Here is an 18,429-nt window from a genome sequence, read left to right as displayed (position 1 = left end):
CTTTGAATTTTGCATATTCACGAACTTTCACAAAATATGATAATTATTTACAACAGAAATGGTAATATCCAAAGTAAATACAAAAACGTTATAGAATCAACCAATGTTAATAGAAATATATATTTGATCAAATTCCAAATAGTAAACTATTATATTCAAAACAGTACTATACATTTGAGTTTGACTATATATAATTTAAAGTGGTATAAATTAAATGTATTGATGATTTCAATGCAATGAAGAAATCTGGTCAAACAAAAAAAAAATCCGTTTCGTATTGTGCTCGTGTTCAATTCTAGTAATCCGGTCCAATCAGTGCATTCATTTGCCTGCTAAAATACTCTTTCTAGTTCATGATACAAGACTCTCTAATTCATAATATAATATAAGAGGTTAGTTAGTTAGAAAAAAAATTATAGTAAAAAATATAAGACCTTGTCCAGATAATTAATGTTATTTTTTTACTTTCACCCCTATTAAATATAAGAGAGATGAGAAATAATTAAAATTTAACATTAAAATTTAACATTAAAGGCAAATTTATTATTTTTTAAGGTAAAATGGAAAACCTTTATTATTTTAGGACACATTTAATGACGAAACTTTCATTTTTTGGAATGTGAGAAAAGTTAACAAACTTCTTATATTATAAACCAGAGGGAGTATTATTTATTTTATATAATTTTGTTTTCTTTAATATTTTTATATTTTGACAATAATCAAAATTGAATTATCAAATTTTAGAACATTTGCATTGAATTGTATTTTTATAATTTTATTCATCCTTTTAAAAAATTGCTGTTACATTTTAAATGTTATTATTTATATTTTATACTTGTATTTATTATTATTTTATTTAAAAACATAGACACAAGTTCAAGAGCACAACTCTAAAAGTTAAACTCTTGGGGTGTTTTTAGATGAATGTAAAAGCACTTTTAAAAAATATTTTTACGTAAATAAAAAAAATTTCACATGCCTATTTTGTATATCCTAAAATCACTTTTAGTCTATTTCTCAACTCTATGTTTGCCTCCTCATATCGGTGCCTAGCTACACAAAACATCCTATCACACATGTTGTCCTGGGAGAATTGCAAAAACAAAAAAACAAAAACAAACAAAAGAAAGAAAACAGTGTAAATTGTGAAATTACAAATCAAGTGTTTTGTAAAAAAATGTATTGTTATTTACAATTCAATTATAATCAAAATCTATAAAAATGTCAGGTCCCAATCGTAATTTTTATGCTCTTTTTGTGATTTTTTTTCTATTTTCTTTTACAATTCTAATCCTAAAAAGAATAGACTGCCACAGGGTAAACCATTGCCTCTCATGGCCCCAACTGATTCTATCATAGAAGCCAACGATAAACAATAACTCCCCCCAACACGGCTTACAACTTTTATCATACTGTGCTCTTTAAAAAGCAACTCTTCTCAAAATCTCAAAAAGTGTTAAGTTGGAATCCTATTCTAGCTAAGGATTCTTGTCGGAGGATCCAGCTACAGGAGATGAATGAAAATCATAATCCGTTTCTTCTTCCTTATTTGTTTACCACCTCTTGATGAATCATGATGTGTTTCTCAATTCACAAGTACCAGTGCTCAGATCAGTTTCTTGCCAACCTGCATCTCACCCAGCAACTTGTCAACCTCTCTGATCCATAAAGAGGCCCATTATCTCTACTATTGTTGCAATATCATCCAATTAATCTTCCCCCGCCGGCCGCCATGCATGGCCCAGAAACTTGTTGAGTTTCACTTCGTTTTGATACGTTTCATGGCCCATGGTCATATCCTTCCCATGGTATGGACATAGCTAGACTCTTGGCTAGCTGGAACGTGAAGGTGACCTTAGCCACTACACACCTTAACGTCGTTGGAGTCAGAGCCGACACTGACAGAGAGATTCATCAGTCTGGCTCTGCCATTCATCTCCAGCTTTTTGAATTCCCATAACAAGGATGTGAGAGCTTAGATTCTGTATCTTCCATGGATGATCTAACGAGCTTTCTCAATCTCTTGTGTACGACGTTGCAGGACCCAATTGAAGAGCTCTTTGAAAAGCTCAGTCCCAGTCCATCCTGCGTAATATATGACCCACATGTTCCATCTGTAACTGGTGCAGCAGAAAAGTTCCAAGTTCCTGCGATAATATTCGATGGGACAAATTGTTTCAATCTGTTATGCAATCATAGTCTACGTTCTTCCAAGGTCTATGAGAATGTCTCAGATTCAGAACCTTTAGTTGTCCCTGGATTGCCTCATAGGGTTGTGTTCAAAACCTCAGATTCATTCACTTTTTAATATTCACAAAGATTTGATCACTTTCCGAGATAAAGTATGGGAGGCTGAAAAAGAAGCATATGGGGTGATGGTGAATAGCTATGAAGATTTGGAACATGAATACGTGAAGGAGCATACAAGAGTCACAGGTAGAAAGGGTTGGTGTATCGGTCCAGTCTCACTCTGCAACAAGGACGACATGGATAAGGCTCGAAGAGGCAAACCAGACTCAAGCGAAGAAGAAGAAGGGCAATATTTGAAGTGGCTTGATTCATGGCCTGCAAGATCTGTCATCTATGTCTGCCTTGGAAGCATAAAAAAACTGGTACCAGAACAATTGATGGAGCTAGGTTTGGGACTGGAAGCTTCAAAGAGGCCATTCATTTGGGTGCTGAGAGATTCATACAAAGGAGACGAAATGGACAAGTTACTGAAGGAAGATGGGTTAGAGGAGAGAGTGAGGAATGATAATGAGAGGTTGGGTGCCTCAAGTTTTGGTACTGTCACACGCAGCAATAGGAGCATTTTTAACACACTGTGGATGGAACTCAACACTTGAAGGGATATCTAATGGGTTGCCATTAATAACATTTCCCATGTTTGCTGAACAGTTTTATAACGAGAAGGTTGTTTTGCAGTTGTTGGGCATAGATGTGATCAGGAAGCCATATTAGCTTTTATTTATATGTTGGTTTGGCACTTAATGTAAGAGTTACTTAGTTAATTTGAATTGATTAAGAGGAAGCTAAATAAATTATTCTACTCAATTCTAACAAATACAACGTGATCTCATTACATTACCTCTATGCAATAGATTATATATTGTTACCTCCAATCCTTAATATAAAAGTTGGTTTGATTTTTATTTTGGTCTAAAATATAGGATCCCAAGTTACTTTGTCTTTTATATTTATCTATTTCTTCTTAAGGTAGTCTTTTAATAATGGTAGTTCTAGCCAATACACTTGATTAATAAGGATATTTTAAAAAAAGACAACACCTATTTATTACAAATAACTAACTTAACTAGTTTTCTTATATACTCAAATTAGTCAACTAGCTTTTATATTAAGGATTAGATATTGTAATATTATAAAGTAGTTTAGAAAAAAAATAAATATGAGAGATAAAATAAATTAAAATTTTAGATTTAAAACTTAAATCAACTTGGTGAGTTTTTCTTTTTTTAAAAGCTGTTTTGGCAAATTAAATATATTTATTGTAAAAGTTGGGAAATTAAAATTTGGCCTCCTGTAACATCACCAATTACTAACTAGAACTAACCATAATAGAAATGACTAAAACTAGTAAATATACCTTATCATGGTTATTAAGAGCAATCACATTACTAAGGGGCCAACCATGATAGAAAGCATTCGACCTTAATTAAGGCTATCATAGTTAGAAAAAGAATAACATATATTTGTAATCATGGCAAACATGGTTATAAAACAATACGCCTCTGAATGATAAATTATAATAGTAGTTTATATTTGACTATATTAGTCAATACTAGCAACAACTAAATTTGCAAAAATTACCATTATCACATCGTGGATCCACAATAATTCAATCACAAGCAATCTAAGGGCCTCGGGCCCACTACCAGCACTCTAGTCTAATGTTCAGACAAAATAAACCAAAGATAGAAGGTATAATATGTTCACTAAGTCAAACGACATAAAAATATGAGAAGGTAAAATAAGTCCCAAATGAATGCAGTCCTGATGCGTGGCAATATACAAAAAGATTGCATAAAATAAGGTTCAAAAGCTCTACACTCTCAGCTACAGCTATTGAGCCTCAGGAGTCTTCCCTGAAGGTCCTGTTAGCGTAGTGTTTCCTGAAAATAATAAAGCAACGGGAGTAAGACAACGTCTCAGTAACTAAATCCTTACCTATCACATACCCTAATATGGGCTAGCAAGGTGTCAGATGGGATGCACAGAATTAATAATAGTTGATAGACATCTATTTAACATTTAAACTCACAATAATCATATAAGACAAATATTTCTACTAATTTCATGCAGTTGATACATTTCAAAAGAAATAACATACTGTTTATTTATTTAAAAGATATAAATATCAATGAACATCCCATGTCATATGCAATTCTTGAACCCAAATCCATCCTTGTATCCTCCTTATTTCCGCCGACTGGACCCATGGGTTAAGTTTTTCCCATTTGACTGGCAACTCTGACAAGTTCACCACACGAGTGATGTGGACCGGCGAAAGATCATAAAGCACTCGGTAGACCATGGGTCCCTTCTCGAAGAACTAGTGGGGTGTCGTAGTCCCTCGAAGAACTAGTGGGACAATACTAGCGGCCAACCATAGAGCTCCATATGGAGGCCAATACCATGTGTCAAGTATATGAATCTCAATAACTCCAATTATCTTCTTTCCCCACCCAAAATAGATGCACAGGGTTCAAAATTCCATATTTACATGCATAATCAACGGAATTTCATAATAACACATCATAATCATGATCACCAATTTCTTGCAATACAAACTATGTTAATCTTTTTTTTTTTAAATAACATCCCACAAGACAGTTCATACAAAACATAATATACTTTTATAAAATTAGTTATAAAGCCGCTCACCAACTTCATACTAGAGCACGCAACAGATAGAAATTTAGTTACCTGGTCTCCTAACTAACAGTCAACTACACAACCAGAGTCCAATCTCGAAAATACCACAATAGAGTTTATATCTACAAAAAAATTAAAATATTATCTCTATATTATTAGAGTAAGCTACTCACAAAATTCTAGCATCTAACTCCTCTTCTAAAAGCTTTAATTTTTACTCAGAATTCTAGTCTAAAAGACATTTCTCTAAGGTTTGGAATGAGAACATATATATATATGATTTAGACTCGATTCCTAAATTTTTCTTACTTAAATGTTCTTTAATTATTAGATTATATTATTAGAATCATCAAATTCATAATTTAAATAGACAAACTGTAAATTTATAATTTATATTCCATCTTCGAAGGACTTAGGCAAATAGACTTAGTACGAACCAGGTTATTCTCACTACAGAAGTTAAATCCTTAATCTAACCGTTGAATTTAATTTTCTATCTATCATGATACTATCCTCCAAATTATAGCTCAATCTAACGGTGAATGAACTTTAAAATGCTAATTTACTATCCAAGACTCTATCTGCTAAATCTAAAAGATATAAGTTAAAAACGTACCTAATAACCTGTAACTTGGATATCAAAATGATGATCCAACCGTTGAAATTAACGATTTGGATGTCCCAAATGGGCTAACCAAATTTTAGTCCAATCTAACGGTTCATAAACTCAAAACTAGCACTTTTCTGAGACTATCTCAGATATGTGCGAAAATTATTTACTCACTTCAAGCTCCACTCACTATCTCCTATATATAAGCTCCTCAAACTCCTTCACTCTAAAGATTAGTCGATGTGGGACTTCTATACCATGGTATAATTTTCTAGAATATCATCCACACACACTCACACACAAAAACATTATTAAAATAATAATAATAATTTGCCTATATCTAACTTTTTTTTTATTAACTTAATACTAAAATATATTTATTTATAAATTTAATTAAATACTAGATAAAAATAAGGATGTTACACCTCCCATCTAAGTAAATGGCATGCCATCTTCAAGTCACTTCACCAAAATATCTCTCTCCTATTATTGTCTTTGATTTGTCATTTGCATGTGTGATGATTTATAGGTTGGGGTGGTAATATGGGTTAACCCGTGGGTTGCGGGTTTGCTCATGGAGAGTTAGGGTTAAACGGTGCGGGTTGAAAAAGACCCGTGTAATGACGGATTGGCTTTTAGCCAACCTTAACCTGTCATGGTGGGTTGATGGCCAACCCGCCAACTATTATTTTCTTTTCTTTTTTTTTTTAATTTTTAATTTTTAAAATATTTTTTCTTATACAATATAAAAAAATATAATGATATTTTTACCTTTTCTTCAAATATTTGATTGAAAATACCAAATAAATTATAGGGAAAATCTCAAAAAAGGTCCATGGAATATGGGAAATGTCAGATTGGATCCTTAAATTTCGAAAATGACAGAATGGGTCATTGACCCAATCTGTCATTTGTGAAATTCAGGCGAATTGACAATTTTGCCCTCATTTATTCATTCACTATAATGATTCAAGGAATCACTATAAGAGTTTAGGTGTTACCTAGATTCGTGTAGCGAATAACTACTCACTTTTTCATAGTCAGGTGTCTTGTTATTAACTACAACTAATTCTGTAATCACTAGAACAATATAAGTATTACCTAGATTTGTGTAAAGAATAACTACTCATTTTTTCATAGTCAGGTATCTTATTATTGTCAGGTATCTTATTATTAACTACAACGAATCTTGTAATCACTAGAACAGTGTAAGCGTTACCTAGATTTGTTTAGAGAATAACTACTCACTTTTGCTCAGGGGCAAAAATATCAATTCGCCTGAATTTCACAAATGACAGATTGGGTCAATGACCCATTCTGTCATTTTCGAAATTTAAAGACCCAATCTGGGATTTGATATATTCTAAGGGCTTTTTCTGGGATTTTTCCTAAATTATATTTGCATTTTTTAACTTTTTTTAGATAGGATATAAAATATAATAATATAATTATAATAATTAATAAAATTTAAAAATAGAAATAAAAAATAAATGCATATTAACCTGCGAGTTGGCGGGCCAACCCATGACGAGTTGTGAGTTATACGCTGCGGGTTAAAAAGTTTTATTTATTGGTGGGTTGACTTTTAGCCAACTCTAACTTGTTACTTTTGACGGGTCGGCGGGTTATACCTGTGGGTTCAGCTCATATTATCGGTTTTATTCATAAGTGTATGCTGGCAGCTTTTGGACTTTCTTCATACGGCCATGCAGCTTTTAACTTTTATTCACTTTTCAATTGTTAGTTTTTCAGAGTAATATACGTTATTCCCATTTACAGCCTACTTGCTTTTTCATCTTTCATTGCCATAGCAAAACATTTTTGAAAGTCAAACGGCTAATTGTCAAAACATCAATGCCACTCTTCACGCTTGGATGAAGTCTTGTATGTAAGCCTGACATTGATATTATATATGTTTGTGTGCATGCGCATTTAATTGTGTTATATTAAAAAAAAAAAAGAAAAGCTTATGGTGTGTCAACATTATGATATCAAAATTCTAAATTATGCCAAGTATTCTTGGGAGAAGGGAGCTGAAAGAGTCTATGCTTATTATTTGCTTGGTTGTTTATTTTGTTTAATATTGACTCTTCTAATTTTAGCTAATATGGCGAATTAGGGGTCTTCTCCAATCAACAAGCTATTAGTCTAGGTGACAAGAGCCTTACTTGGGCAAAAAGAGAATAGGTATTGATTTCAATTACAAAGGGATCTGAAAATACCTTAAATTCACACTAACAAAGCATATAATTTTGAATTAACACATTACCTAAAGTTTTTAGTTGCTATTTTTCTTATTTTATTGGGATTGAACACAGACAAAATTGAGTTTACAATTCATCCTTGCCCCTTTTTCTTCCTAACTTGTTTCGCACACTCTTATACCTGATGTTAAAACAATAGTTCAAAATTTACATTAAACAAAGAATTTAAATCCTTTGTTATCATTTATATTCCACCTTATCCTATTTAAGTTAAGGACTAAGGGGGTGTTTGGGTTTTTTTCCAAACCATGGTTTGGGGACCCAAACCATGGTTTGAAAAAAAATTTGCCAAACACCCATTTTTTTAGGAAAACCAAGGTTTCTATGAAAACCATGGTTTTGGCCAGCCAAACCATGGTTTTCGTATAAGCTGGCAAATTGTGGATTGTGGAGAAATATGTTTGTTGAAATAATAATTGCTCCTGTCAGAGAGGCTTCAACGGTGGAAAACAAAATTCTCTCTCCTCCCATTCTGAAATTTGTCGTTGCCGGTGACAAATTATTTTATGAAAAACATATTTAGTTATTTTATTAATATATATACGTATTAATTTTAATTATTTTATTACTATATATTATTTATTAATATATATACATATTTAATTACTTTATTAAATTATTTTGCAAAAAAACATATTTATTTTATTACTATATATACGTAAGGTATATTTTATTAATATTATTTATTTACTTTAAATAAACATATATTATGAAATATATCTTATATGTAATTATCATTTAAACTTATGTCCTTTTTAGTAATTTCTACATATAAAAAAGCACTTCTGACAACAACTATCCAAACACTCTCACTTTATCAGAATCACTTTTTCAGAAAATCTATTCTTTCAAAATCTATTCTCCAGAAGCTATTCTCCAAACCATGGTTTGGCTTTATCCAAACACCCCCTAAGTTCTACTTCAAACCGTAACACCAGTAAGAGTGATCAATAAATAAATAAATAAGAGTTTAATAAGACTCATATATCAGACAAAGCCCACCAAAACCCCTTCCTTTTCTCCAAACACAAATTTGATTTGGACTAGGAGAAAAACCATATCCCTATTTTTTTTTTTTCTACTACACCAGTTTGTTTTTAAATCATGTTTAACATGTATTTGTCATCCCATTGCATCCAAAATTCTAGTCACTTCATGCCTTATAAGAAATAAAACCTTCTTCGCATATACAAGCATTAACGACTTGATATTAGAAACAGGATCAAACTCGCAATCTCTCACATGGACAAGCATTAACGATTAACGATTTCATATTATAAATGGGATAGAACTCGTAATTTCTCACATAAACACACATTAATGGCTTGATATTATAAGTAGGATCAAACTCACGACGTTTTACTCTCACTTTCCGGGGAATCTTTGATTCACTGTGCCACAATGCCATGTCCTTGCAAGGAACAGAACCTGTCCGCACAATAATCAAGTATCACATTTATGAACACCTTCATATATACGTGCCCTGCTTGCTACTTCCTTAATTTGTGTCTCACTCTCACCTCCTGAATCATGTGTTGTTCATTTCAGTTTCCTTTTTTCCTCCCAACAAAACACAATTCTCAATGTCCATTTCTTCAGTTTCTTCTTTCTTGCCAGCCTGCATCTTACTATCACCTTGATCAATTCTCTATAAAACTCCCTCCCCACCACTTCTTCTGATATGTTTCAAACCAAATCTCTCGTCTTCTCTCTAACTATTTCCTTTGATTCTTACCTGCAACACCATGACGCAGCAGAAGAAGCTTGAGAATCAGCTTCACCTTGTTTTGATTCCTTTTATGACCCCAGGTCATCTTCTTCCCATGGTGGACATGGCTACATTGTTGGCTCGCCAGAATCTGATGAAGGTGACCATAGTCACCACACCTCTTAATGCAGTTCGAGTCAGAGCCACCATTGACAGAGAGATCCGGTCTGGTTCATCTAACCTTCATATTCAACTCTTTCAGTTCCCAAATGCTGAGGCTGGTTTGCCTGAGGGATGTGAGAGTTTCGATGCCTTACCTTCCACAGATCTTCGATTTAACTTCATGAAAGCTGTGCTTATGTTGCAGAAGCCACTTGAACAAGTCTTTGAAAAGCTTAATCCAACTCCGACCTGCGTCATGTATGACCCTTATGTTCCTTCTGCAGCTTCTGCTGCTAAGAAATTCAGAGTTCCAGGAATAACATTCGATGGAACTAACTGTTTCAAAATGCTGTGCAATCATAATCTGCAAAGTTCCAAGGTGTACAAGGACGTGTCTGATTCAGAACCATTCTTTGTCCCTGGATTGCCCCATAAGATGTCGTTTAAAAGATCTCAGCTTCACCCATTTTTTAATGTCACCACGAAGCCTGACGAAGAGTATCGTGACAAAGTATGGGAATCTGAAAAAGAAGCATTTGGGGTGATAGTGAATAGCTTTGAAGAGTTGGAACCTGAGTACCTGAAAGAATACAGAGAAGTCACAGGAAAGAAGGTTTATTGTATTGGTCCTGTGTCCCTATCCAACATGGACAAGGCTCAAAGAGGCAAGATAGAGTCCTCCAACGAAGAAGAACAAGATAATGACTGCTTAAAATGGCTTGATTCATGGCCTGCAAGATCTGTAATCTATGTTTGCCTTGGAAGCTTAAACTGTGTACCACCAGAACAACTGATGGAGCTAGGTTTAGGACTGGAAGCCACAGACAGACCATTCATTTTGGTGCTGAGAGGAGCATACAAAAGAGAAGAAATGGAGAATCTACTGAAGGAAGATGGATTAGAGGAGAGAGTGAAAGGAAGAGGACTCATAATAAGAGGTTGGGTGCCTCAAGTTCTGATACTGTCACACAAAGCCATAGGATCATTCTTAACACACTGTGGATGGAACTCAACACTTGAAGGGATCAGTTATGGAGTGCCATTAATAACATTTCCTATGTTTGCTGAACAATTTTATAACGAGAAGGTTGTTGTGGAGGTGTTGCAGACAGGTGTGAAGGTGGGAGCTGAGAGTACTATGAATTTTGGGGAAGAAGAGAATTATGGTGTGAAGGTGAAAAGGGAGAAAGTGAAGGAGGCTATAGAGAAAGTGATGGGTGAAGAAGATGAAGAAAGTGAAAGGATAAGAGAAAGAGCAAGGAATTATGCAGAGAAAGCAAAGAAGGCAGTGGAGAAAGGTGGATCCTCTCGTCTGAATATGTCAGTTCTGATTCAAGACATGATACAACAGCGACAGGTCATAGGATTTAATAATTGAACGAGGATCAAAGCTTCAGCAGAGATCAAAAGCATCAAGAATTTGTCTTTTCTCAACTATGGAATCTGAATATTGTTAAGCTTGAGCCTGCTGCTTTTTCTTTTTCTTTTTCTTTCTCTTTCTCTTTCTCCTTCTCTTTTTTGGGAGACTGATTTATTAGTGACTTGAGCTAGTGTGTGAATCCTCCATTGATCCAAGAGAGCAGCGTCGGTGGTTCAAGCAAATAAATTTAGGTGATTTTTTTTTCCCTTTTGGATGTGCCATTTAGATTATCGTTCCTTCAATTGTCTTTGCCCCCTATTTGATAGTTTTATCTCAAATACCATTAGAAGAGTAATTCCCACTGGAAACAAAACTTCAATTTCTCAGAGGACTATATGGGAGAACTGGAGAATCACTATGCGGGATTGTGGTTGGATTCTTTTTGATACACATAATCCTCTGAATTTCTGATTGACAAAAGTAAGATATTATTGACTCAAATTTTCACTAGAGTAAGTTATTTAATAAGAACTCGTATTGATAACACACGAATATTTTTAACACACGAAGTGCTTGTTTTGCATCACTTGTATAAGTATTTATGAGCATGTTTCACATTATCTGAGATAAAATTCCTTTCACATACTTACTTTATATTCTGTAAATAACGATTGAAATGCTACTTATAAGCCATTTTAAATAGAAATATGATATAAGTGTGTTCTAACTCCCTGCACAAATGAGACTTGCTTATATATATAGGCACATAGCGCATTTCAAGTAAAGATTGATTACATGAAGTTGACAAAAAAAAAACTGACACGATTAAAATTAAAATTATTTTAATTAAAGTAACTTTAATACAGATTAGGATAGAAAAATACAGTTTTAATTAAAATAGCTTATACTGGTTAGGCAATTATGGAATTTGTTGTCATGCTAAACCATTTGTGAATGGGTTCTTGATCGGTGAAGAGATTGGAGAAACGGCCTTTTCTATCATTTTGGCAGCACGCTTAAGTTGATATTCAAATTCTTTTGATTTATATTCATCCATTATCAAAATTAACATAACACAAATTCAATTCACTCAAGTGTAAGAATTTGAAAAATCATGAATCTTGTAAAATATTTTTAAAAAAAAGACGCATGCAATTATCTTCAATGTTTCGTATGCAAAGAACATAAAATTGGATAGGTGCACATTTATTATTTAATACTCCCTTCGATTCTAAATATAAGACTCATTTTGTAGCGTAAATTACACTATAAAATGGATTTTATATTTAACACCGAAGAAGTGTATCATGTTGTTTTTTTCTAAGGGGAAAAAAGGATAGGTGTCCATTTCTCGTTTTTACTGAATGTCTTGCAGCAATTTATGTATTACATCAACCAGAAACGCTTTCTTTTTATTTTTTCCGTATTTGACTAGCAGGTGGAATTGGAAACCTTTCTGTACCGTTTTTCTTTACTTTTATTATCTTTCCCAAAATCGGTGAGATGCTGATTGGTGAGCTTAAGAGAACTAATTAGCTGTTGATTCATGAATCAGCATACCAGTCCATATATATAAGTCGCAAAATGAGCTCAACCACAGAGATTAATGAATGAATTGCATCATTCATGATTTATGAATAACAGCAATAGAGCTTATCTTGCCATGAAATTGATGAACATACATGAGAGATCGAAACTTTTTTTATGTTAAGAGCTACATAATTAGTTTACAGATAGGGAAAACTAATCTAACAGTCCTTATAATTTGATCAAATTTTGAATTAGATCCCTGTAGTTTTTTGTTTTTCCCCCCTTCTATCCACTCCTTGTTGTTTGCTCCGTTGTTAATGTTAATCCTTCCATTAATAAAAGATGCTGATGTGGTGCTACACACAGACAGTGATTGCATCCAAATTTAAGTGAGCTTCTGAACCTCCTCATCTACACGGTAGAATCTGCCATGGCCAGACCATCCAACCCAACAGATTTCATGAAGTCCTCTGGCGGAGGCTCTCGCTGTGAGCTTCTCAGGGATTCGATCATGCTCCTCCTTCATCCACCCTCAAACCACTTGTAGATGTACTGATTGTTGGGTAAAATCGAGTTTGCCACCATAAAAGCTCGTTAGCACATAAAATATTACTCCTTCAATCCTTAATATAAGACCTGATTATTGAGTTGATTTTGATTTTAAATATAAAACCTATTTATCACATTTGTCAGTTTTTTCTAAATTATCCCTATTAATACTCCCTTAACCATAATCAAGTAGAAGAGAGAGGAAGAATATTAAGAAAGATGATTATGGAGTTTTAGGAAAAACATGTCATATTTCTTATAATTAACTAACTTACCTAACTTTCTTAATCTAATCAAATTAGTTAAACAGGTATTATATCAAGAACCGGAGGAGTATTAAAAAACTATTACCAGTGGATCCAAAACTGATTAAATATTTTGAGAACCAAAGCAAGAGTAATATTTTGACGGCAAAGTCAATCTCAATATGATACACGAAATCGAGTTTTGTGCCTAAATGCATGTTCCTTTGTCTAATTATGGGAGAGAGGAGTGAAATTGTGAAAAATCTATATATTTATATGGATGTGAGAATCCGCACAAAAGAAACGAAACGGGAAGGTGTGCTTGTATATATTTGATTTCTCACGAGTTAGCAATCAACTCTGCGCAAAGACAAAAAAGAAAATCTCTCTCTCTCTCTCTCTCTCTCTCTATATATATATATATAGACACACACAAGTGTAAGAATTTGGAAATAAAATACAAGGGAAATGAATTGATTGATGATATATACACTTCTCTGTTCCAATAACTCAGTTTTAAAAGTAAACCGGGGAGATGAATTGATTGATTGGTAAAATTGTTTTCATGATTTTAAAGGATTTGATTTGCATACTTCAGTTAAAATCAAACCTCAGTTTAAAGCTCAGAAAGACCAAATATAAATTCCCACAAAAAACTTAACCTTGATGCCTTGAAGTGAAGTGATTAGCCAGAGTAGAGAACAGGGGTAGCGTGTGGTTTTGTAATTCCAACTATGGCGAATATTCAGTCCAAAAAAAAAAAACCATGGCGAATAGGCTATGTAAACGAGTAGGTTCATGTGTAGCGCCACATCAGCACTTGTTGACTGAAACTAACGGCATTTGCTAGTTTTATTAACAGAAGGACTACCATCAATAACTCAACAAACAATGAGGATCGGATATAAAGGAAAAAATTTATAGACCTAATTCAAAATTTGATTAAACTATAAGGATTGGTATGTTAGTTTTCCTGTAGAGATATTATGAAAATTAATTAATTTAATTATTTATAATAAATAGATATTATCTTACTTAAAACATCCTTACTAATTATATACATTAAAACTATCTTTTAATAAAAACTTCTTAAAGTCACCATACAAATTATTTAAGGGTCAAATAAATGAATATTTAAAACAAAAAAAGTGCTTGATTTAAGCATGTTTAAAAAATACTTTCACACAAAATTATTTTTAAAATTATAATTTGATTTCTATACAAATAGCCTAAAGTTGAACCCTTACCATGCAATACTAATTTTGTCATGATTAATTGTAATTATCCACTGTCGGGCTCAATGTTCCATGGCTTGAACATAGTAAAACTATTGTTGGTATTAGCATCATTGTTCAAAGGTATAGTTTCTCAATCTCGGAGATAGTAGCTTTGAAGCATCCATAGCGGGCGTCATTTAATATTTGAGGACCTTGTTATTACCGGACAGTACATGTAATAACTATAATGCCAACAAAGTTTGTAATTTTGAAACTAGGCTGAAATAAAACAAAATTTCCTTATTAAACACGCATTGAAACCAGAGACTAGAACCAGAATTAAAAAACCAAGTCATATAAAAAAAGGGTCATGATGTAACCCAATCTATCAATACTTGGAATGCTTCACTTATAACTTGAAATGTAAGAAAAACCAAAAATCTGGACGGGTTAATAAGCAAAAATTAGTTAAAACTACATTCTAAGAACAAACAGAAGACATTTATGGGCAGCTAAAAATATATTTCAAATACACTTGAACCTTTTTCTGAGAAATAAAAAATCAGACCAGATATTAAACCAGTTGAAATAGTAGTTTAAAAATCAGTAGATCATATGAGAATCAACTCAAAATCAAATCGATCATATTAAAATAATATAATTTGATTGAAAATAACAAAATATAACAATACTAATAATCATTAATAACAAAATATATAGAAATATAACAATATTTTGATAATAATAATAATAATAATAAAATACAACAATATTAAAAATTTTGATCTTTATGATTTCTCAATAACTAAAATTAATAGTCAATAATACCAAAATCATCATTAAAATTCATTTAAATCTATAATGACTGGAAGATTAGGAGCCGAATGAGAAAAATATGACAAATAGTAATACAATTATTTAAACGGGTTGTTCACACCAGTTTGACCACTTCAGTCCAGTTCAATCTATGAACCAGATCGGACCACTGACCGGTGTACTGGTTGAACCAATTAGTCCACTCTTTTTTTTTTTTTTTACTCTGACGATTTCAATCGCAGAGTTTGTCTGTATGAAGCAGATCCGCTGAGGACGCAGATTCCAACTTCCCATACCTCAATTGAATAGAAGATAATCAAATTCACCATACACAAAACAAACATTGCAAGTTCTAATTACTTGTTCTTCGCCACTGTTTCAAAAGCCTGGATTACGTGAAAATGCGTTGAAAGTGAATTTTCCATTTCTACATGCCTAGAGGTTTCAGTAAACCAATGAATCAGAAATTAATAGATACATGAAAAATATTTCAAAAGTGGTAATTGAAGTTGAAACAGTGAAATCTGGCATGCGTTCTTAGAAGTCAAGCAGCTGCCCTGGCAAATATAAGGAACAGAAACACAATAATGGGGCAAATATTGAGTTTCCTCGATGCAAGGGGGTGCAACAAAATTTTACAAGCCAATAAAACGAGGTCTGTGGGTGGGGTCTTCAAAAACCACTGGCAACCCAAGGTTACACATGAAGCACACCACCAATTTTTCAAAGCAAAATTATCAGAAACAATAAAAAGAAAACAACAAATGGAAGGAAAAATTAACATACTGCAGTTGATTTGAACTTATGACCAATACAGGCAACATTTCATCAGTTTTAACAACTAACTATCACTTTTACCTATTATTATTCCTCTGCATCTTCACTTCTCTTCTTATGCTTCTTCTTCTTCTTTTTCTCACTTTTATCTTCATCGTCATCAACCTTACCATTGATCTCAGCAGCGTTATTTTCAGCTTCTTTCTCCTTCTTCTTTTTCTTCTTCTCAGACTTCTCCACGTCCGGTGAAGCAGCTTCTGTCTTTTCTTTGTGTTTCTTTTTCTTCTTCTCAGACTTCACATCTGGTGAAACGGCCTCTGCTTCCTCAGCATCCTTATCCTTCTTCTTCTTTTTCTTTTTCTCTTTCCTATCAACTTCAACCTCCACTACATCCTCTTTTACCTTCTTGATCTTCACTACTTCTTCCTTTTCAGATTCTTCAACTTCTTCAGTTTTGGACTTCTTAGTGGGTACCGCAGCAGAGTCAGTGCTATCAACTAGTTTTCTTTTACGCTCTTGCCCATCCTCCTTACTTGCAACATTTTCCTTTCCCACTAAAGCAGTCTCCTTTTTGCTGGCACCTGGTTCAGCGTGCATACTGGCAATCATAGAATCTCCACCAGTTGGTAAAACTACATTCCTCAGCCATTCTTGAGGAGTATTCTCATTTGGCTTCCCACGCTTATCTAGCTTCCCTTCCGCGATCAACTTCTTCTTCATGGATGCTCTTGGTCCTAAACCCCATTTCCTTGGATAGGTATCTCTGTCCATAACCACTCTTTTGATCTTTGCTACCACACCATGATCACAAGTAGCCATGACAGCAGTAGTCATCTCTGCAATTCCCAATGCAACCGCTTCACCCTTGGTAGTCATTAGAACCACTTCCTCTCCGACCTCAATATCATTCTCAAACCTCAGTAACCCAGGAATCATTAGCTTCGCTCCATAACAAATAGCATTAACAGCAGAATCCTTAACAACTAATCTCTTATAACTCGTTAATAATACTTCCAAAGGCATAATAACCCTTCTCAAATAACTCTCATCTCTGTAGTTATCATAAACCCATTGAGCATCCAACACATCATGCATTGAAACCATATTATCTTTCTCACCTAAAATACCTGAACGCACCCTTCTAAGCTCCTGCATGTGGCCTCCCACACCAAGAATCAAACCCAAATGGACACAGAGAGTCCTCACATACGTACCTGCCTCACAGGAAATCCAAAATACAACCAAATGTTTGTCAGGGTCATACTCAAGAAGCTTACTTTCATATATTGTCCTAATCCTGAGCTGCCTCTTAACCGCAGAAATCAACGGCGGCCGCTGAAACACAGCTCCGGTAAGCGTCTCAAGTGCGCGCGCCACTTTCGCGACATCAGGAACTGCAGAGTGCAATCGAGCGACACATACGTACTCTTTTCCAGCACCCTGCTGCGACTTCACCAATCGCGTGGCTCTATCAATGCAAACTATGAGGTTGCCAGTGACCTTGGGATCAAGAGTACCACTGTGACCCGTTTTCTCGACCCGGAGAATCCGTTTAATCCAAGCGACGACCTCGTGGGAAGAGGGGTTCGCGGGTTTATCGAGATTCATGACACCGTACTTGATGTACTCGGGGAGAGGTCGCTTGAGAGGGGAGCAACCGGAGGGAATAGGAGTGTAGTGTCCAGTTCGCACATTGAGACGGTCGTAGTTCTTGAGGAGAATCGGCCATTGAGAGGTGTCAATGGTGGGAGTGTAGCTCTGGGGTTTGATCAGGAAGTCGGAATCTTGGACGTCGGCGGCTTCGTCTTTGTTACGGTGCTTCTTCTTCTTCTTGTCGGTGCGAGAAGCTTCGAGCTCAGTCATGGCTGTAGCAGCCAGCTAGCCTGCTTACAAAGGGGTAGGGTTTTAACAGTGGCTAGGGTTTTGGTGGAGGCGAGGGAACAAATGGCTACTGAGGGAAATGAAAATTTATAGGGTTTTTGGGGTTTGGGAAAATGAAGATGAAGGAGAAGAATCCTGGGGCTGTTTCTTCATCTTCGAACATGCAGAATTCGGCGCTGATATATGAGTTTAGCCCTAACCCAAATTTCAAGCCCTAGGCCCAATTTGAGGCCCACAAACACTAGTCCAGATTTTTCAAACCGTTTGCTAGGCCCAACATAAGCCCAAAACTTACATTCGAGAGTGGGCTATAACATAACCCAAGGTCAGCCCAATACAATGTATAATGGGCTTTAATGGTGCTTTGGTGATTTCATTGGTTGTTCTTTATGAACAGGATCCCTCATGGGGAGTGTG

The 18,429-nt window shown here is 34.5% G+C and overlaps 2 protein-coding genes across 2 annotated transcripts; one reads left to right on the top strand and one right to left on the bottom strand.

Moving 5' to 3' along the window:
* Positions 1 to 9,512: 9,512 nt before the first annotated feature.
* On the top strand, positions 9,513 to 11,015 carry LOC114738290 (UDP-glycosyltransferase 73C4-like). The gene has a single exon (XM_028926331.1). The coding sequence runs from the start codon at positions 9,513 to 9,515 to the stop codon at positions 11,013 to 11,015; it is 1,503 nt and encodes a 500-aa protein (XP_028782164.1).
* Positions 11,016 to 15,866: 4,851 nt separating this feature from the next.
* On the bottom strand, positions 15,867 to 18,149 carry LOC114738289 (H/ACA ribonucleoprotein complex subunit 4-like). Its single transcript, XM_028926330.1, has one exon. It carries the CDS (start codon positions 17,992 to 17,994, stop codon positions 16,219 to 16,221), a length of 1,776 nt encoding a protein of 591 aa, XP_028782163.1. The 5' UTR covers positions 17,995 to 18,149; the 3' UTR covers positions 15,867 to 16,218.
* Positions 18,150 to 18,429: the final 280 nt, after the last annotated feature.

This window comes from Neltuma alba, unplaced genomic scaffold (assembly GCF_004799145.2).
Source record: "Neltuma alba isolate B1F8T4 unplaced genomic scaffold, ASM479914v2 tig00013568_pilon, whole genome shotgun sequence".
NCBI classification, from domain to species: domain Eukaryota; kingdom Viridiplantae; phylum Streptophyta; class Magnoliopsida; order Fabales; family Fabaceae; genus Neltuma; species Neltuma alba.
The sequence above is the reverse complement of the archived record's forward strand: the minus strand, read 5'-3'. Positions and strand labels throughout refer to the sequence as shown.